The 22175-nt window shown below is 46.7% G+C and overlaps 1 protein-coding gene across 2 annotated transcripts in view; it reads right to left on the reverse strand.

Annotated features, from left to right (window-relative positions):
* Nucleotides 1–22175, reverse strand: part of LOC144756173 (E3 ubiquitin-protein ligase TRIM39-like) — a 201073-nt gene that overhangs the window by 32152 nt on the left and 146746 nt on the right. For both annotated transcript variants that reach the window (XM_078645754.1, XM_078645755.1), the window contains 2 exons: nucleotides 15122–15142; nucleotides 15007–15033 (listed from right to left, as the gene is read on the reverse strand). In XM_078645754.1, the coding sequence (XP_078501880.1) occupies nucleotides 15007–15033; nucleotides 15122–15142 (48 nt within the window). The remainder of the gene's footprint in view (nucleotides 1–15006; nucleotides 15034–15121; nucleotides 15143–22175) is intronic.

Here is a 22175-nt window from a genome sequence, read left to right on the forward strand (position 1 = left end):
CAACAGGAGACAGACACTTTGTAAAGATGCGTGGAGCTGACTTCAGGCCGAATGGTAATACTCTGAACTGGTAGTGTCTGCCTGCTACTGCAAACCTCAAGAATTGTCGATGACTCTTGTGAATGAGGATATGAAAATAAGCATCCTGGAGGTCTAAGGATACCATATAATCTTTTGAATTCAGTAGGTGTAATACCTCCTGGAGGGTAACCATACGGAAAGACTGCTTCTTGAGGTATTTGTTTAGGTTTCTCAGATCCAGAATTGGTCTCCACTGCTTCTTCTCCTTTTTTCTGATCAGGAAGAATCGGGAATAGAATCCTCTCCCCTTCTGACTTCGAGGAACTCTTTCCACTGCTCTTTTCTGGAGCATTAGTGAGAGTTCCTGTTGAAGTATGGTTAGATTCTTGTGCTGCACAGGACATGGTGGGTTCGGAGGAGGATGTTCCACAAACTCCAGAGTGTGTCCGAAGCGAACTAACTGCAAAACCCAACGATCTGTTGTAATTTGCTTCCAATTGTGGAGGAAGTTGGTAATTTTTCCTCAATCTACGAATTGTGGAGAAGAGGTGGAGGCCTGCTGGAGAAAGCAGTCATTGGCGTCTGTTATTGTCTTTCTTTCCTCCTCTTCCTCGAAAGGACGACTTGTTGTATGAGGATTGTCCTTGTTGTTGCCTCTGCTGATATTGAGGTTTGTACTGCTGGGAAGAGTTATAAGTGGACTTGTAACCTTGATAGTTGCCACGATTCTGTTGTCCTCGACCTCTGGATCCTCGAAAGGAATTATGCTTGTATTGTAGGGTGCCTAGGGCTTTCACCGTTTCGGTATCCTTCTTAATACCTTGCAGCATGTCATCGATATGCCCACCGAAGAGTAGCTCCCCATCAAATGGCATGTCGAGAACTTTGGCTTGTACTTCTGGCCGGAATGCGGTGGCTTTAAGCCATACCTGGCGCCTTAAAATTGCTGCTCCCGCCAATTGACGAAAGCCTGTGGAAGCGATATCCAAGGCAACCTCAATCATCTCTGAGGCAGAGCGTTCGCCCTCCAGCAAAATCTTCTTAACCTCTTCTTTCTGGTCTTCTGGGATCGCCCCTAGATATGGGGCTATATCTGCCCATATCTGTCGATTGTAGCGACCTATTAATGCCAGAGAATTTGCAGCCCTGACTGATAGGGCGGACATGGAGGAAAATCTCTTGCCAATGGCATCAAGTTTTCTTCCTTCTTTATCAGGAGGCGTTGTCATTGCCGCTGACGGGTTGCTGGACTTCCGCTGAGCGGCCTGAGATATAACTGAGTCAGGTTTAGTGTGGCCAGTTAAACATGCGGGCGCAGTGTCTGGGGCTTTGTACTTCTTTTCAAGCCTTGCCGGCACTGGAATGAGAGAGGAAGGATTTTTCATTATTTTTAGTCCTTGCTCCCATATATAATCGATCACTGGAATGGAGCGAGCTGATCTCTTGAAGGGTTCTTTAAAATCATGAAGGAAACAGTCCTGCGTTTCCGATGCTATTTGGATGTTGAACCTTGCAGCCGTTCTTCCTACGATATTATGGAATCCCCCTAAGTGTTCAGGGGATGAATCGTCCTGTACTTGGTCTGGGGATGCTGGATCTGGGTTGGCGTTATCATCAGAATCATCATCATCATGTATTTCACCTTCTTCCTCTTGGGTCTCATCATTTCTCACTTCTTCCTCATATTCATCCTCATCCGATGAAATGTGAGGAGGTAATGTCTCTTGCTCCTGACGCACAACCAGCGGGGGCGGACGCTATCGATGTTGAGGAGTTGGCGTTTCCTGTTGTACCTGTACTCCTGAGGTAGGAGAAGATGATGGAAATCTTTGTTTATAGTCTGAAATTAGAAATTGGAGGTCAGAAACAATTGAAGCTGGAAGGCACACCATAGGCTGAACAGTGGTATGTTGTTTAACTGTCTCTTGTATTCTAATCTCTTCAATATCTTCATAGTCCGAACTCTCCTGAACTTTGATGTTAAGATGAGAGGGACTGGATGCCACTGGAAACATGGTCTGTTCTTCAGGATCTTCTGTTTCTAGAAATTGCGTTGGCAGCAGCTGTTGGACCTTGCTAGGTGAAGTCATCTCTGGTGTCACCATACATGATGACATTTTAAAGTGTGTATATGTATACTTCAATGAGGGAGAGCCCTTAGATTGCAGATCCGTTGACGCGGTGTCCGTCGACGGTGGAGCATCTACGATTTTTGATGATTTATCAGGCATCTTCATCATCGACTGCATCGTCGACGTCGATGTCCTCGTCGTCGACGACGACGATGATTTCTTCGTCGACGGCGGTGCCGACACTGTTGTAGTCGACGACGATGGCTTCGTCGACGGTCTCGTCGTCGACGGGCTCGTCGACTGTGGTGTCAACGACTTCGTCGACGGTGTCCTCGTCGACGAGGAAGTCTTCGTCGACGGCGGTATCTTCGTCGACGGTGGGGTCTTCGTCGACGAGGGATTCCTCGTCGACGATGGGATTTTCGTTGACGCTAGAAGCTTCGTCTTCGATGAAGCAGACGTCGACGGGAGCGTCGGCAGAAGCGACGTCGACGGTTTTGTGACAGGAATGACCTAAGGTATTGACCTACCCATCGTCGACGATGTTGTAGTAGTCGATGCCATGGAGAAAGTAGACGCCGTGGATGTCGAAATGGAGACTGTCGACATCGTCACAGGCATGCCAGAAGACACTAAAGCAGGCTTCTTGAAGTCTGTCATCTGAAGAGAAGGTTTCTGAGGCTTGACCTTAGGATGACTCTCCATGGACTTTGGCTTCTTGTGAGGAGGCGCAACAGACTGATCTGGGGATGTCTGTCTAGGCCTTTTAGGAGAGGAGTGGAAGCTCCTGAAGGAACACTCGCTCTCACCTGAAGAGACTAGCTGCTCTTTGTCCTTTAGTCTCTGGAGCCACAGAAGCAGGCGCCCTTCCCTGTCCTTCAATGTCTTGACCGGGAGAGTGCGACAAATCTTACATTCCTTGGCAGAATGCTGAGGATAGAGGCAATACAAACAATCTTCATGCTTGTCCTCTATATGTAGCCTCATTTTACTACAAGAGGCACAGGGTCTAAAAAGCCCTTTTTTAGAAGTAGTAGACATATTAAACACCAATACTCCTTTCTAATCTGAAACTTGAAGAGTTAATAGGAAAAAATGCAAGATATAGGAAAAAACCTGAGCAGAGCTCAGTGGAGACTCCCTTAGCACAATGTGCGGTAGAAAATCTGAGGGACTAGGGCTCCTTCCAGGAAGGTGAGGAGGGTGATAGTGACTGATTGGCTACTGGCCAAAGTTTGGTCCTTTTTACATAAGGACCTAGATAGGCTACTAATGTGAGGCCTCTGGCCTAGTACTAAGTATATGTCCATGTGACATTACTATAATTATTTACCGGGGACTCCCACCCCGACGACGGGGAATGATTCAGGCATGTGAATCTATGAAAGATGCCACACTGAGAGACAAGAAGTATGGAAATCCATCCTCAGAACGCAGCTCAACATTTCAAAAACCACCAACACTTCATATAGCTGCAAATTGACAATTTCACTCCCATACCGCTCAAGGCTTTCTGGAAATACCATGGTGACCATCTATACCAACGGCACAGTCCTGATACAAGCCCTTTGATGCCCTTTTCCCCTCTCTCGGGAATACACCCTCTCACGAACCCCTCTCCCTCCCTCCCCTACTCCCCCCTCAGAATAACCGGACTCACCACAAGAACCCACCCTCCGCTCTGGTACTCCCTAGCAACCACACACGTCCATCACTACGCGGCATCCCCCCTACAGCCCCCAGGGAGAACATGTCCCCCCACTGCCACCGTCCGGCTCTCACCCACACCCGATAGCTACCGTTCCGGTACTCCTTAGCAACCTCACATGCACTCCTCCACGCGACACCCCCCCTCACCTCACACAGGGACAACAGGACCCCTCCACTTCCCCCTGTCGGCTCTCACTGCCACCCGCCACTTACCGCTCCGATACTCCCTAACAACCTCACTTCCCCACCACAGGACATCCCCCTCACCACCCCCAGAGAAAACAGGACCCCCCTCCTTCCCACCTTAGGCTCCCACTCTCATCCGCAACCTACCGCTCTCACCCCCACCCGCCTTCCACCCCCCCAATCCACTACGAACAATCTGAACACCAACCTTCCCAAACACACAGGCAATAAAGCACCAACACCCCAGCAAGACCCCTCACCACACGACATACCCCTCACCCCCATAGAGAACAGGACCCCCCTACCTACGGCACTCATCCCCATCCGCCACCTGTCGGCTCCCACCCCCACCACCCACCTGCCCTCCACTCAACCCAACCCACTCCGAACTACCTTAACACCCACCTCCCCAAACCCACAGGCAAAATAGCAGCAATGCCCCAACAAGACTCCAGCCAATCTGCACTCACGACCCCACCCAAACCCCTCACGGACAACACACCCAAAACAAGGTGGCCCAATTCCCTGAGATTCTCTCCCCCAGACCAGACACGAACAACACAGCCACCACAAAGCTACCCAATACCCTGGGACTCTCCCCCTCTAGGCCCAACACTCTCGCTCAGGACCAGCTCCGATACCTCAACGACTTTAAGACTGAGCAGCAACTCTCCAGATAGCAACTATAATCCAGGGCTTTAGTGATATCCTAGCCAACCTCGCGGCACCCCAGCAGCCTCAGCACACCCACTCCCCCACCACTCATACACAACAAAGACCGTCCATAGTCCCCCCCGCAGAGTTGGGTAGCTAACCCCATCCCCTTTGTGGCACGGAGACCCAAAAGAACTAGAGACGCCATATCTCAGAGTGATGTGGCGGACCTCACCTCCTCGTACAACAATCCTTTAGCTGTCACCCTCCAATCCAAAATCCAGGTAATCACCGGACTAGGAAGAGTCCAAGCCCCTCCGAACTTACCCAGACCGACGACCACCCGCACTAGCATCCCCACAGCCCCCCTAAAGAAGAAACCCAAAGGTGAGGTGACCCCCACTAACTGCATGCTCATAAACTGCAGATCAGCCACCAAACATGACACTGAATTAGCAGAATCATCCTCACTCACGACATAGACTTAGCATTCATCACTGAAACCTGGCTCAACGTCTCCTCCACACCACTCCTGGACACTCGTTCCCCCAGGCTTTATAATCACCAACAAAGACAGAAAAGACCAAAGAGGAGGAGGCATAGCAATCATCCACAGAGACAATATTTCCATGTCGGAATCTGACTCCTTCAACTACAGCACCTTTAAGTGCCTATCAGTCAACATCAACACGAGCATCAACAAAACACTAACCTGCCACCTTATCTACCACCCCCCAGGCAACTCCACCACTTTCAATGAACACCTGTCTGACCTGATTGCCCACTGCTCACCTAACCTAATTCTGGGAGACCTTAACCTACACTGGAATGAAGATAACAACGCGCTAATCCAAAACCTGAGCGAGTTGCCACATAACAACAACCTTACGCAACACTGCACAGTAAAAACACACAACAAAGGAGCAATCCTAGATGCCATTATCGCCAAACATGACACAGTGCAGATAAAGCACACCCTGTCCGTAGACTGATATGATCTAACTTAATCCTCTTCCACCTCACTCAGCCAGCCACTGTACAACCTCCCACCCAAGAAGAGTCCAAATGGACCAGAAACCTCACCCAGATCAACATGACCTGGAAGAAAAAGTCAACACCCTCCTCACCACCTCCACGGCCGACCTATCCAAGACAGAACTCACTGACCATTACAACACATCCCTGACGTCCATTCTAGACCAGATAGCTCCTCTGAAACTAAAAAAAAGCCAGGAATATCCCATCCAGATCCTGGTTCAATACAGACATCAACAACGAAAGGAGACAACTCAGAGCCACAGAAAGACTTTGGAGAAACAACCCCTCCTCAAGCCTACTCGAACAACTCAAAGCACCTCGAAGAAATCACAAAAAGCACATCTGTAATGAAAAATCGAACTTTGTCTGCACCGCCCTGGACAATGCAAAAAACAGGCTCAATGAACTTTTCTAAATCACCGAGCAACAAACCACCAAGCCCCTCGGACCCTCTACCCAGGCCTCCAAGGAACTGTGCGAAAACTTTGCCATCTTCTTCGAAGAAAAAATCTCCAAGATTGAGCTCTCACTAAACATCACCACCAACCCCGCCTGCGAAAGCCTGCCCCCAGTCCCAACTAAAAGCACATGCCTGCACCACACAAATACATGGAAGTCCTTCAATCCTATCACGGAAGCCGAGATTATCGAGCTAATCTCCACCTCCAAACCTGCTTCTCACGTCCTTGACCCCATACCCACCCTACTGACCAAAAAACTCAAACTCACCATAGCCCCGTTCTGGTACAGAATCATCAACAGCTCCCTGAGAACCGGCATCATACTGGAATGCCTTAAAGGCGGCCAAATAGCGCCACTACTAAATAAACAGGTCGTGACTGCACAGATCTGAACAACTTCAGACCCATCTCCAATCTCCCCCTCCTATCCAAATTCCTCAAAAAATGTGTCCTATCACAACTGACTCAGCACATGGACAACATCAACCTTCTTGATCCCCACCAATCGGGTTTCAGAAAAGGCTACAGCACTGAGACGGCGAACCGCAACATCACAGATGATATTCGTAAGTCACTCGATAACGATCACTGCTGCCTACTCATTCTCCTTGACCTATCGGCAGCCTTTGACACGGAAGATCACCATCTTCTCATCAAGGCCCTACAAGGAAGGGTAGGCGCCGATGAGATGGTCCTCCGCTGGTTCACCTCCTTCCTCCATTATCGGTCGCAAAGGATAAAAATCAAAAACTTTACCTCCGACCTTCACCCCGTCAGCAGGGGTGTGCCCCAAGGTTCAGTGCTCTCACCACAACTGTTCAACATATACATGGAACCCCTCACCTCCATACTTAAAAATGCTAATATCCCCTTCCACCTATATGCCGAGGACACCTAGATCTATCAGGATACTTCCTACCCAGACGACATCCTCAGACTAAACAACACCCTAAAAGAAATTCAACACTGGCTGTCCCTAAATCACCTTAAACTTAACCAGGACAAAACGGAGATCCTCCTCATCTCCAACAAAGAAGAGAAACCACAAATTGCAGAATGGCTTAAAGCTTTGAATGCTCTAAACGGCAATCTCACCCTGGCTTACTCCGTAAAATCACTAGGAATCACCCAGCACCCTTGGACTTCCAAACTGTATGTTTACTACTGCTCTACTAAGTAACTCTTATGAAACACTGTTGTAAAGTGCTCCGATACCCCCGGGTCAGGTCAGTGCTATATTAAACTCCTAAAATAAATAAATAAAATAAATAAAATATCACATTAACACCTTAATTAATGATATGTGTATCTTCTTTTATTATACTGTTCTTTTTTGGGTGCCTTAATCTTTTCTAGGTTTTTTTTGCACTTGTTTTGCAGGTCTTCATCATGAAAAATTCAGCACTAGGTCAGATATAGGCTGCTTCTGAATGTTATTTTTATTACAGTTACATTATAGTTTTAAGACCTCACACGTAGGCACTTTATCAAATTCTTTTATTGAAATTTCCAGCTTCAGATTTCCCAGTTTAGCAGAAACGGCCAGATTAGGAATAATGACCAACACTCCTATTCTGCCTTCTTGGTCTAAATACAGAATACACATTGCCCTTGAGCAAAGTGGGGGCAACACAAGCACCAACCTTTGGGGACCAGGGAGCCCAACTAAATACCCTTTCTCTTGGCCCAGGTGGGTGAGGAGGCAAGAAATTACCCCTAGCGTCGGACATGGATCAAAACTAGAAGAACAAGCATTTGCAATGCAATAGGTCTCGCATTTTGCGAGTTTGAGCTATTGGCATTGTAAATGATAATTCCTTTTATATATGTTTTGTTTTTAAAACATAAATAAAAGGCCTTGTCATTTACAAGGCCAATAGCTTAAACTCACGTAAACGCGAGACCTATTGCATTGCAAATGTTTGTTATTTTACGGCCTACACTTGCAATGAAATAAAAGGAACTACTGCAGCAGCATGCCAAGACCAGATCTAATAACTATATCCTTGCATGTTAATTAAAGTTTAAAATATCAGAGCTACTTTTTAATTATTTTTTTCTCAAGGCTTATCTCACATAAACAGCCATGCTAGAATTCATATTACCTAAAATTTTTTTTTTTAAAAAACACCAACTTATCTCCACCTATAAAAATAGTTTTATAACTGAGAACTGCAAGCACACGCCTGTTTCTCATGCCATCCTATCTTGTATGCGACTCTCCCAATAATAAAAGGTCGTACTAAACTGAACCTCATTCCACGGGCATTTGTCGTGAAAGAGTTCAAGCACCCTCACTCTGGGTTTAAATGTGGTGTCGCAGCAGCCTTCTACCAAGTAACTGAACATAGGGATAGAAAATAGACCCTCCACCCCCTGTGGTGTGTAGCCCAGCTTCTGAAGGGTAAGGAGACCTCGAAGCTTTCTATAACACTATTTTGGGGGGGGGGGGGGGCAACATTGATCTTTCAAGTTATACGTTTTTATATTTTAAATGCCCAGGTGTGAAGTATTCTTCTGTCTGGGTTAGACATGATTTGTGGAGTACTCTCTTTTGCACTGCAATATTTTTACTGATATGGTATTTGTGGGGCATCCTAGAGGTCCCACCTCATTCCAAGAAAAAAAGAAAATGGAGAATTAAAGTACAAAAACCTCAGATTTGTGAAACTAACGTTTGGTGAATTTTTAAACTAAGGAAAGGGGTTTGCCTTTAACAACTTGAGGAAATTCAAAACAAACAAAACATATCAGCCATATCAAATGATCTATTGGACAGAAACGATCATTCCGGAGGCCACCGTGACAGGATCGGACAGCATGGAAGGGATGCTGTACATGCGGGCGCTGGATGAGAGAGTTACTGTGCAGTGAAAGCATAAGTTGTCGGTCCCCCCTCCCCTGTGGTTGGTTGACCTGCGGATTGTGGGGGTTAGGGGAAGGCGGCGGAGACTGGGGAGGGTTTGACACCTTTAAGTGCAGATGGTTGAGGACCCTGCTCTATGTGCTGTGGTGAGTGATGCATGCAACTTCCTGGGAGGCACCGGCTAGGAGGCGGCAAAAGCTGCACCCTGATGAGCAAGAAAAGGAGAAGTAGAGAACTCTCATCGACATCTTTTTTTAATCATATATGGTTAATAAGGAGACTAACGTCTTGATGTTTCCACCCACGCAAAACAACCCCTCAAAACTCCCCCACCAGTAATTCAATTCGACAATTGAAACACGAGTAAATAGTAACTGTCTTCTGTCGGCTAAAGGATGGAGACCATGGCATGTTCGCACCTTTCTTAGTACACCGAATACATTTTCGGGGCGTCTTCGCATTCATTCGTGTGAATTGTGCGCATCACTCCCATGGAATTGACCCTTCTCCAGGTCTCTATACTTTTTGGCCTGCTAACAAGGGCATGTTCTGGCAGAAAACTCAGGGCTCGTCAATGTCAATAATCCCAAATGTATTTTTTTCGGAGCAAATTGATGGATGGAGGAGTTCGGAAGCACAAGGACATAAAAGTAGAAGTGGGGAAGTAACAAATTAATAGAGAGCAAGGCGAGAGAGCAGAATCATGGGTCTGAGTTAGCTCTACGTGCTGGTGCACGAGCCGAGCCTTGAACATATCTGGCAGTTAAATTAAGCAACAAATGCCATTTAAAATGAGAAAATTCTCCTCAAAATAAAAAACCAAAAACAGCGCAATGAGGTGAACCACACTGGCCACGCAATAGTGCTTTTCTTGGTTACTTACTTTGAGCCATGTTGCAAAGCAGCCAGCGCTGCTGTGGAACATCTTAAAAAAACAAGACCTATTGCCTCACATCAAACAAATCCCCGCCGGGCCGCCGCGCTGCCTGCGACGACCCGGAAGCGGTTGGGAAGCCGGCCAATCACAGCGCGGCCCCAACCGGAAGTCCCGCCCCATCGCGGCGAGAGGGAGAGAGAGCTGCCCGAGGAGCCACGAAGGCTCCGCATTGAGTCCCGGTCCCGAGATGGGGGACCAGGTGAAGAGCGGGCGGGCGCATGGGGAAGGCGGGGCTCTCATGTGGTGAGAGAGCCCCGTAAAGCGCTACCGCCACCCGGGAGAAGGAGCCGCCGCCGTGCACCGCCAGAACAGGTAAGTTGAGTGAGAGGAGGGGTGAGTGGGGGTGGGGTGTACGCGTGTGTGTGTGTCTGTTTGAGTGTGTTTGTGCGTGCGTCTGTCTGTCTGTGTGCGCGTGTGTATGTTTAAGGGGGGGTGCGTGTGTGTATATGCAGTGTGTGTATGGCTGTCTTTGTGCGCATGCGTGAGTGACGACGTGCGCGCTCACGAGGTCGAATCTCGGCCTGCAAATGCGCGTGGCACTTTGCTGTCCTCATTCCCCGAAAAGTAACTACTATAGTTGCTTCGCTTTTGCTTACGTCTAGCGAGACCTAAAATGGACAACACCAATAAGCGTCACTTTGCCAATGCTATTCAGTATCAGTAATAAGACAAAAAAAAGTTTATCGACCATGTTGAATAGCATTCGGGAAACAATGCACCAGCATAAGCGATCACATAGTTCATCATGTATCTGTCATAACAGTACAGCAGACCCAGCAGGATGAATTATACACTTGCATCAGTCACCACACATAATGTATGTATCACTATACTAAACCCCCTATTTTTCTTTTTAATTTACCTAACATGTGGGGCATCCATCCTGGACGAGTTATTTAAAAACAAAAAGACAAAAAAGGGCACAACAGTGCATTATTTACAATGGAGCATTCTATAGCATACAACTGAAAAATATAATTAAAAAATGGGGGGGGGGAACCCGGGAAGGCACAGGGGAGTAGTGGTAGAGATGATGAAGATGTGGGGGGCGGAGCTGGAAGGATGCTCATTAGACATGCAGAGATTTTACATTTAGGTGAAAGAAAGTAATGCCGGTGTCTAGGGCCATACCCCGATTATGGATTTTGCCCCAAATTTGCTCCAGGAGCAGTAGTTAGTCCATCAGACAAAAGGGATTTCACTCTGGCATTGGGGCATAATCCCTACTCCAAGAGGAACAAATCAGTCACTCTGCCCCTCCTGGGGGTAAGAGATGGGGGTTGCCTCAATTTGCCTTGCAAACGGAGACCGAAAACCCCTGGATGCCAGAAGTATTTTTCACTCCATAATAGGGTGAGGTTTGGCCCATCCTGTCGGTGTAGCACGGTTACAACGAATTTTTTACAACGCACTACCATTACATCGCAACTTTTACCACGCAAACCATTACAACGCAATGCGCTGGGGGGCGCTCTAGGATAGGGAATGTATTTAATATACTATCCAACACCTTCCCTGCTATCCACGGGGACTGGAGTTGGAATAGTAAATTAAATAATTCACTATCCAGCGCCTAAAAGCATTATGCGTTGTAATGGACTGCGTGGTAAAAACCGCGTTGTAAAGGCATGCGTGGTAAAAGCATGCGTTGTAGTGACACCAATCCATCCTGTCATCAAGCCTTGCCTACCCCAGCCCTAAAGCCTCAACCTTTTTTCTGCTTCCCTGGGGACTAAAACAACCCCATCTCTGAGGCAAGGGAGAGAACATTTTGATTCTTTTTGGCATTGTTTTACATATGAAGCAGCAAATGGGGCTTCATCCCAATACTGTCCCACTTGCCAAGCTGAATGCCTGCACATTTCGGCCTTAAGTCAGCCGCCACCTAGGGAAACTTACCAAACCAGGAAATTTCTGAAAACTAGACACAGAGGAGAGTTCAGTGAAGTGTGCCTCACATGGATCCCACAACATTTTCTTACCAACAGTGCCCAGCAAAAACAAAACTTCATGTAACACCACACATTTTCCTTGCATTTCAGTGACGTAAACTTGAGTACTCCGCAGGGATCTAGAAAATGCCTACTGTCCTGCATTTTCCCAATTGTCCAGATAAAAATGCTACCCAATTTGTGCGGCTTTTCCTAGCTCGTACAACAGGAATGGAGTAATACCAACAAACATTGTATGCAATAAAATGATGGCTGCTACAGTTCTGCATGAAAGAAAAAGATAAAAAGAGGGCAAAATGCCATAAATACAGTTGAAAGTGCTATATAAGTGCCCATCACATGCATGTTTTGGCCCAGTCTAGGGCTGCTGAGGTATTCAAATGAGTATTGTGGTCTTTTAAATAATATATTATTAAAGCAAAGCTTAGGAATATTAAGGGTCAAGGGGGTGAGGGTGTACTAATGCTATTATTGCAATTACCTGCAGTACCAGAAAAACTATTAATTACCCTTCCTTGAAATGTGCCCATACTATGGGAAGGGTAATTAACAGCTGTTTTGGGCACAAGTGGGGCGGTGGGGAGGAATAATGCTTAATGAGTGTGAAGTACAAACATGAAGGAAACCGGAACACTAACAGCTAGATGCATCAAGCGGAATACCGTTCGCAAAGGGGCAGATTCTCAGAATCTGCCCCTCTGCGACCGGTATTTATGCATTTGGGATTCATCATCCCAAATGCATAAATCGCTATTTGCGATTGCATTTAAGGAATCTCAAATTGAGATTCCTTAAAGGTAATGCATGAATGTAAAATAGCTAGCTAATTCGCTGATAGGGGTCGCTATTTACCGTGAAATCAAACTTCATGGTAAATAGCGAAAACTGAAAAATGCACTAAAGTGCACCTTTCAAAATTGTATGTTACACACACACATGTCCTTGGGACTTATGTGTGCGCAATACCAGTGTCCAGGTCAATTTAAGGGGTGCAACAGGGTGTCCTTTGGTCACCCGTCACCCTTGTAATCGCATTCTCAAATCGCGATTAGCTAATTGCTAATCGTAAATTGAGAATTCCTCCCCATTCATTCCTATGGGCCTCTTGGCCCATAGGAATCAATGAGATGTCATTCCTTATTTGTGAATCGCACTCTGCGAGTCGCAGATAAGGAATATTTAGGAATTGCTAATATTTTAGCAAATCCTACATGCATCTGATTTTGTGAGTCCCTAAATGCAGATCGTTAAACTTCGCATTTAAGGACTCGCAAAATCGAATGTTGATGCATCTAGCAGTAAGTCTGTTTTTGTCTGCCTCTGTTGGGAGATATTGCAGGACAGATGCCAACATTCTTATTGTACACACGATGTCATGAATGAGCTGTTACCTGCCCACCAACTCAATTAAAAGCAGTTAATTAACTTTGCAGCGGGCATTCACTGGTGTTAATGTTCAGGGTGGGGAGCGATATTGCTAAATTAGCGCTGCTGAGTCAAAATCGAGAAATATATCCAAGTGCCATATTTTAGACAATGTCTGTACAATCAATATTAAGTTTTCACTTTTCAGTCATTACTTTTTTGTATTAGCTACCTAGATTGAGAATTTACTAATGCTGATGTGCCCTTTATAAGAATTACTTTAATTCTATATTGCTCCATTCCAAATAAGGGTAACATTGTTTTTTAGGCTGTGATATATCTTGCAGAACACAAGGCACTTGTTTCAATTGTAGCACAATTAATATCCATCTTGCCATTTATTGACGCTAAGTATGCTCCCCAACACTTTTTTATAGTGCGCATGTATAATTAATTATCAGTGTATTAATATTGGTTGATATAGACTTTTGTAAATATGTGTTATTATCATGAACATTGCATCTCTTTGTTAAAAGCAACAAAAAAAGTTTCTGTATTAAAAAAATGATGCCGACGACAATAGTAAATGTAAATGTGTTGTATTTGTAAAGCACACGGCTGCCCACGCGACGGGGCATCCCGGCGCTGCACTCATACCGCTGTGGAACCCTTTCTGGCTTTTCCATGTGAAATGTCCACTCCTGGGCACCCCCAAGGTGAAGCCAGGCATCCAAGCGCTGCTGGGGCCGTTGTGGAGAGTAAGCCAGCTATTGCCCAGAGTCACAGAGTGGGACCCATGATTAGACTAGGCACCGAGGCGAGAATGATCAGGTCCGGAGAGATTGAGTCCAAGAGCCGCCGAGGCGGGAATTGAACCCTGGTCCCGGGCCAGACCTCTGCATCAGGGTCTGCCGCTCTAACCATTGAGTCACGCTTCTCCACAAGTAGTAATTCCAATGTTCATAACAGTATGCTTTTGTGGTGTAACCAAGCCTAATTAGACCTGGTGGTTCAGTGGACTAATGCATCTTCTTCAGGAATGTGTGTTTGACATCATGGCCACAGGTATGAATACTACAGGGTCCACTCAGCCTTTCATTGTTTCAAGTTGATAAAAAGAGTACCACTGAGTCAGGTATATTAAACATCTGTTATTTCAGAGTCAACAGACCCACGGGTGAATGTGCACTTTACAAATACATCTTATGTTATGTTTATGTTACAAGGCATCAGATGTTTCTGCAGTGATCATTTTTCTGTAGAAAGAATGTGGAACCAAGGTCAATGAGGGTTGGCCCCATGACAAAAATTCAAGATGACCAATATTTTAATGATTTTAATTCAGTGTCTGGGGATATTGTGATAAACAAGCAAGGATCAAGCCCTGGTACCCTACACTGAACATCCGTGTTCTAAAGCTTATGAGTTTGGAATGAATTGATTGCACTAAAAACAGATACCATTGTTACTTAAATCAATGGGTTGTATTTACCTCAAGAACAAGAAAAAGTAGTTTGATGCCAAATGTTATTGTATTTATTATTCATTAAGAAAGATTGTTTTTTTTTAAAGAATAAGAAAAAGTGAGCCAGCCTTGCCAGCAGCAATCAGCAGTTTACCAAAAATGTCTACGCTGTGTGTGTACCACACAGAGCTAGACTGATTTTGTTTATTTGAAAACATCCTGCCAGTGGGCAAAGAGAGAGTCAGGGTGATAAGTCTGACCTCAGCCAGTTCCTCTTACCTTTAAATCCTTTGAATCGACTGAACTCTGAAAGGAAATAAACACTTTTGTGAAACGAAGAACAATGGGAAAAGATGGTATATAATCAAGATAACTCGTATTTTATCAAACTTACCCAATTCTTTGGGGAAATATTCTGCATTGAGAAAAAAATATTTTAGAATTCAAAATGTGTATAAGTGGTCATTCAAAACTGTTATTTTTTTTGCATATATATCACTTGGAATATCGTGATTTTGTTATTAACACAATACATTATTATAGTATGTCTTAATTGTTTATTGTAACTACAAATGGCTGCTTTCTGGCAATATTTTTTATTAACATTACAGTAGGATATGATTGAATTTTTCTTGATATATGTCCAGTCATTTAACTGTTTGTTTTATTAATTGTTAAATTTCAAATTGTAATAATATGACATTTAAACCGCTTAAATGACTAGTTATGTGTTTTTTTTTTTAGCGTAACCATCTCAAATACTTTGCAAACTGGTGAAATCCACAGTGGAAATCTACTCTGTCAACCTACGAAAAGATTGTAATTAACTAGAAAATTTAGAAAAAGAAGCATATATTTGTGAATTACATATAATCGAATATCATATATTTGATTGGTAAATGAAGCAAACAAACTAAATTCAAAGTCATTCCTCTTCAGCAAGTAGGAGACCTTCTAGCCTCCTGTAGATATTGAAACAATTCAACAGTAAATTTTAAGGTCTAAACTGCATAGCTTCATGATTAATGCAATCAACATGATTGCTGTGAAGGACTACCCTGACTTGGCTCAAGGAGCTGCCAATACAAGAAGAAGGTAAGGGCACCACAAATGACTGGATCAAGCTCTTTAAAATCATGCCTCTTTGAGGGTGCATATTGTTGTGTTGATCAACGGAAATATCTGAGCAAAGTATATAGAAATATTTTCAGCATTCACCAGCCTGTAAAAAATCTTTGCAGTGGGACTCTGGCTTCCGGTATCTGGATATTAAGTTTCAGGAACTGCTTTTCACCACATGCAAAACTAAACAAGACAATTGTCAGCATGGCTCACTGTGGGAATTAGTACTGCATATGTGTGCCCTTCTGAAAGCTCTCCAATAAAGGTCTGCTCTTTCATTTTTTACACCCGTGCAGGAAATGCTTCAGTAAATAATCCACTCACTTTGCATTTTTAGGCCCCAAAAATGATTTGTGAATTCCGCCTAGATTGCTTCTTCAATTTTGCATCAGTATTATGTTGTCTAATTTGACTTGTCCTTATTACCATCAAAATTCTCAGTCAAGCGGTAAGGGATCCAGCCAGTAGGCAGCTTGCTACTGGAGCTCTTGGAATTACCTGGTGCTTGATCCATGACCCACTTTACCTTCACTCACTACAGTTGACCGCCTTGTTCTCTCGTCGCCATAAAAGGCAGTGACTGTTGTGGGAGATCATATCCCCTTCTGGCCTCTCTTTCTGTTCCACTCCAGCCCTGGAACACTTGAGTCAGTCTGCTTTCCTCACCCGGCTGTTTGTGATTACAGGAGTGGGCTCTGGGCCTGTGGAAGCTAGGGTTTGCTATGGGTACTGGCACTGGCCTTTTTTGGCATCTCTCAAACTTGGGTAACCTCTGTCGGCTTATCTGCCTTCAAACCAGCCCCAGCAGTAAACCACACGTTGAGCCAGTGTGCACATGCCTCCGCCCCTAGGGTCCTCCTCCATATAAAAAGAGGACTGAGCAACCTGGTGTGTTCGAACCATATTTGGTGGAAAGTTACCCAGAGGAGGAATCCTGCCATCTAAGTCCCTGAGTGAGTGAGTAGTTGTTGCCTTGATAAGAAAGAGCAGGGAAGAGCTATGTTCCTATATCAGAGGGGAGATAATCTGTACAGTGAAATGTGGACTTTTCCTCTTTCATCTAGGAGGGGTGTGAGGTGACAAGGTGGTTTATTTGGTGTATAAGTTCAATAAAACAAGTCCAAAACCAGAACATATTAGAGATGATATATCCTTATAGGTCACTCTCATGGATATTCATTTCATTAGAAGGGAGCTCTATGGAAACCACAAATATGATGGGATCACGCTTAAAGAAGGATCACAGAGCGGTCAAGAAAGTAACTCTGGTTCCAGACTCAAACAAGAAGTTACACTGTTGAGGGAGGAGAAGGACTGAAAGGTCACAGAGTATTACAGGAACATAAATGAAAACACTTCTGCGAGGGATGTATAAGACATCAAATCTGGATGTCCCCTCTCATCCTTCCAAACATCTGGCCAATAATAGTGAGATCCATAAACGGGGTAAACAACTCCCCATCAGTAATCTTCCTCTAGGAACGCCTGTCCAGGAGAACCATTCTTGCTACTTGTTTTAAAGCCAAGGTCTGACAGCCCCCGCACATCAGCCACCTCAACTTGACATCTGTTATAAAGAGGAGGGGTCAGAAAACAACAGCCTACATTAAGATACACAGCTGGGAATTCAGCTTTCACCATCACCAGAGTCTGATGGTGCCTCATATCGATCAAGTCTACCGTGTTCATGCCGCATACGGATTCAATCCCTCCTCAGCATACTTTGACTGCACCCTGGCTTCACTTTAATTGAGCTACCGATCGGTTTCATTGCGTTTCTGCCTTCTGGACACAATTGAACTTCCCAGCCCAGGGAATATCATTATACCAGCCCGTAACAAATTCACTCTACGTCCGTTCTGTCACTTCACTGAATTTTTCCGCTCAAGGATTAACACGACACCGGGCTCCTCCATTTTTGGATTCATTTCTTACCTACTATGCTGACCCGACCTAATCTGGATACCTTTCAAACCTGAATTAGCCTCTTACAAAGTTAATCGTATTACCTCAACCACAGCGCCATCCCACTTAAAGTAACCAGTCGGACATGGACGTGCGCGTTGAAGCTCCGGCAGCCGATGCCCGGGAGCGGCGTCTAATTGCATGCAGAGTTCGACATCAGCCCTTTAAATGACTCCGTGTGCCTAGGAAATCTACGGAGCTGACGACTGCCACTGGAGCGGGAGGGAGCACAGAGTGCATCACCATCTTCAGGCACCTGCCGGCAGTGGGGGCGGAGTCGCCTCCCCAGCACTGGTTATCTGAGCGGCAGCGCTGTAAATGGAGCCCGGGCCTCTGCAACTCCTTGGGCCCCGCGGCCTTCGCTGCGTGGGGGTGCCCCGGCCCGGACCTCTTCATCACCGTGGGGGTCCAGCGGGGGAGCGCTGTCTCATACCCGAGCACACCTGGTGAGTGCAGGCGGGGACTTGGAGGACTGGGCCTACCCAAGTGGCCTCATCACTGCTCTGGCCTGCTATTTGCCAGGTTGGGACTCTAGATTGGGGGCATTGCGACCACCTTTGGCTGGCTCTCCGGTTTGAGGCTTGTGGCGTCATACTCCTTCAATACTGCACTTTGCCATACATCGGTGCACCGTGTGCTACACGTTGGCAAGCGTGCTGCCATATCCACCACAGGGGCCCCAATCATAGGAGGTGATGGGGCGTGGGGACCCTAAGCAGCGAAGACTGGCCTTCGACAAACCTGCAGATTCGGGCCGTACTTCCCACTCGCTGGACCGTGGGAGAACTTAAAGCGCGACAGGCCATCAGTCAGCAGAGGAGGGGATGTCGGCTATTTTGGCGGAGCTCCGTGCCGGGTTCCGCGGTCTGGATGACCAACTGGATACCCTGACTTCCAGGCTGGACAGAATGTGGGAGCGCATCGACGGCCACCATACCCGACTTGGAGAAGCCGAGAAGCGCCTCTCTGACCAGGATGACGGCACCAAAGATATGGCACGTAGATTGGAGCGCACGGAACACCTCTTGAAATCTGTTGCCATCAAGAATGAGGATTTGGAGGCACGGTCCGGGTGCAACAACGTTCTCATAGCTGGACTTGCGGAGACCACTAGCATGGGCTGGCTGGAAACCTTGCTGAAGGGGCTCCTAAAAGAACTTTTTGGCGCTGAACACTTCTCTGCCACGTTCGTTGTGGAGAGAGCTCATCGGTCTCTGGGCCCACGCCCGCAGCCAGAACGCCCCACACGAACCATTGTGGCACACCTCCTGAATTACAAGGACAGGGATACCATCCTCCGTCTGGCAAGAGAGACAGCCCCAGTTACCTATCAGGGATCGATCCTTTCCTTCTATCCCGACCATACTCAGGTTGTCCAGGAGGCCCGACGCATGTTCACCGAAGCCAAACAAGGCCTCCGGGCCTTGGACTTAAAATATGCAATGCTCTACCCTGCACGACTCAGGGTGTTGGTGGATGGTAAGCCTTGTTTCTTCGAAAATGTCCCGTACGTGCTGGCCTTCTGCAAACAACGTGTGGCTGAGTCCCGCCGCCGTCCTGCCCGGTCCCCCCGACACTCCTCTCAGGACAATACCCTGGCTCCCAGTGCTTAACTCTTCACATCGGATTGAAAAGTTGCTGCTGGTAATACTACTTCAGGCTCCTAGCCCGTTGTGGCAAACTTTAGTAACGTTGCTCCAGTTTTAGATACTCTTTTTGTCCATTTTGCAGGGGTGTTTCATGCTATTGCAGTGTCTTCGTTTGGCTCCGCCCGGACTGCTTGAACCCGGAGTGACATAGTGCCCCGGCTGTCTTCCGCCTGCTTGCGCGATCCTTGGTGAACTCTAAGTATAGTGAATCGTTCGAGATTCCATTATGGGGTCGTTACTGCGGTCCTTCCTGTACTTGTTGTTGCTAATTAAATTCTATTCTTTCAGTGCTGTGAGTATCGGCTGTCCGAGGCGTTGCCTCCCCCCAATGGATGAGTCTGCATAACTTTATTTTGGGAATTGTTGTTGTTGGGATGTTGTGGGGTTTTGGGGGGGGGGGATCCGGTTCTCGGGGCCTTAGGGCTCAGATGAGGGTGGGATCGGGGGGTGGTAGAGTTTGTGGGTTTCGGTGTGTGTTTTATTATGAAAGTATTGTGTTTTTTAATGAATAATTTTGGCTGTGGACTCCACACTGTAGTTCCATCTGTAAATGTATGCTTGCTTATATGGAATGTTAGGGGGCTTAATAACCCAAGAAAATGTAAACTGGTGCTCGCATATTTGAAACGCCACGTAATTAAGATAGTCTTCTTGCAGGAGACCCATCTCCCACCCCAAGATTCCCCCCTCCCCCTTTGCCTCCTCCTGGGGTCACAATAGATTTTTTTCAAGCTTCAGTACTTATTCGCGGGGGGTCTGCACACTGATACACAATTACTTACCTTTCACTCTACTGCATAAGGAAGAGGACTCCCTTGGGCGCTATCTGCTGGTTAAGGGTACACTGTTGGGTCAAAAGGTACTGCTTTTTAATGTTTATGCCCCAAACACTGACGACCCAGAGTTTTTTTTAAAACTAATTTACATGCCCTTCTCAATCGGCACGATTATGATGTTCTATTCCCGGGGGAGGGGGGGGGGGGATCTTAACATTTGGCTAAACCCCGCTCTTAATTCCCCAACCCTCATGCCACACCGAAGGGTCAATCTCTTGTGACACTCACCGACCTGGTTGGTGCATTGGACCTCCGAGATATTTGGCAACAACATCACCATTTGGCCCCTGGCTACACTTTTTATTCTGCACCCCATTCCACTCACACGTGCATTGATTATGTCTTTGCTACGGTGGCCTGTTGTCACTGGATTGCGAGGATAGACAAACTGCCCCGCATTCTATCCGACCATTCCCCTTTAATTTTACGCTTAGTGATTCAGCGGGGTGGGAGCGTTGTTGGTCCTCCTGCCTCAGCCCTCCTTGACGAGGAGTTTCGTGCTGAGGTCCAGGAGGCCATTACGTAATACTTCGCCCTAAACACTGGATCGGTGCCACACTACTCCACTCTCTGGGACGCCTTTAAGGCGTACATACGGGGAGTCATTGTTTCCAAGCAGGCAGGGGTGTTGCGTTCGATCCGGGGCAGCCTTGCAGGAGTGGAGGCTGAACTGGCCCTCTTGGTTGAGTCTTCCCTTGACCCAACAGTGCAGACCAAGTGCGATGCGTTGTTGCTAGATTTTAATGACCATGCGGACAGGGAGGCGACTACTTGCCAAACATTATTTGGCAAGGCGCTACGGGGAGGGTGAGCGCCCAGGCAGGACTTTGGCCCGTCTGGTAACCCCCCTAGAGGGGCTGGACATATTACATCTTTCATCCGTGGGGACGGGACTGTTGCCACGTCTGACTCGAATATTGTAGCGGAACTTGTGGCATATTATCGATCACTCTATTCCACCAGAATGCCGGAGGAATTTTCGCAGCACCTTTCATATTTGGAGGAGGTGGCTATGGTCTGGCTGACCAAGGGCCAGGCTGAATTCTTGGCACACCCCTTCACCATTGATGAAATTTCATTGGTAATAGACAAACTCTCTGGCTCTAAGGCCCCAGGCCTCGTTGCCTCACCGGGGTATTTTATAAAGCGTATAAGGAATGTTTAGCACCCCAACTCCTGGAGGTGTTTGCTGAGGCCTTGGAATCCGGCACACTCCCCCTTACCATGCGCGAGGCGGCCATCTTCTTGATACTGAAACCAGGCAAAGATCCCACGCAGTGCTCGACCTATCGCCTGAAATCCCTCATATATTTTGATAACAAGGTTCTGGCCAAAACGCTCTCCTCAAGACTATCGTAATTGATGGACCAAATTCTCTCCCCGGAGCAGTCGGTGTTTAGACCACACCAATCTACCGCCCTCAATCTTCGCACGGTGTTATCTGTCATTAACCGTATTGAGCCCACCACGCCTGCTGAGGTTGCGCTGCTAGACGCGGAAAAGGCCTTTGACTCCCTTGAGGGGCCTTTTCTGCTGGCATCGCTTCGCAAACTTGGCCTTCCTTCCAATTTCATAGCCATTATTGCCCTGCTGTATTCTTCTCCTACTGCCCGCCTCCGGGGTAATGGGTCCCTCTCTCCTTCCATTCCCATCACCCGTGGTACCCGCCAGGGTTGCCTCTTGTCCCCACTCCTGTTTAACATCGCGATGGACCCTCTGGTCCGACACCTCCAAGAAAAGCACTTGTTTCGTGGCTTACAATTCCCAGCCGGTCCGCTGTTGATGTCTCTGTACGCGGATGACGTCTTGCTTTTTGAGCGGCACCCAAAAAACAACCTTCAGCCTTTAATTGACGAAATAGAACGTTTCGGTTCCG

The sequence above is a fragment of the Lissotriton helveticus genome, chromosome 5_1 (assembly GCF_964261635.1).
Source record: "Lissotriton helveticus chromosome 5_1, aLisHel1.1, whole genome shotgun sequence".
Classification (NCBI taxonomy): domain Eukaryota; kingdom Metazoa; phylum Chordata; class Amphibia; order Caudata; family Salamandridae; genus Lissotriton; species Lissotriton helveticus.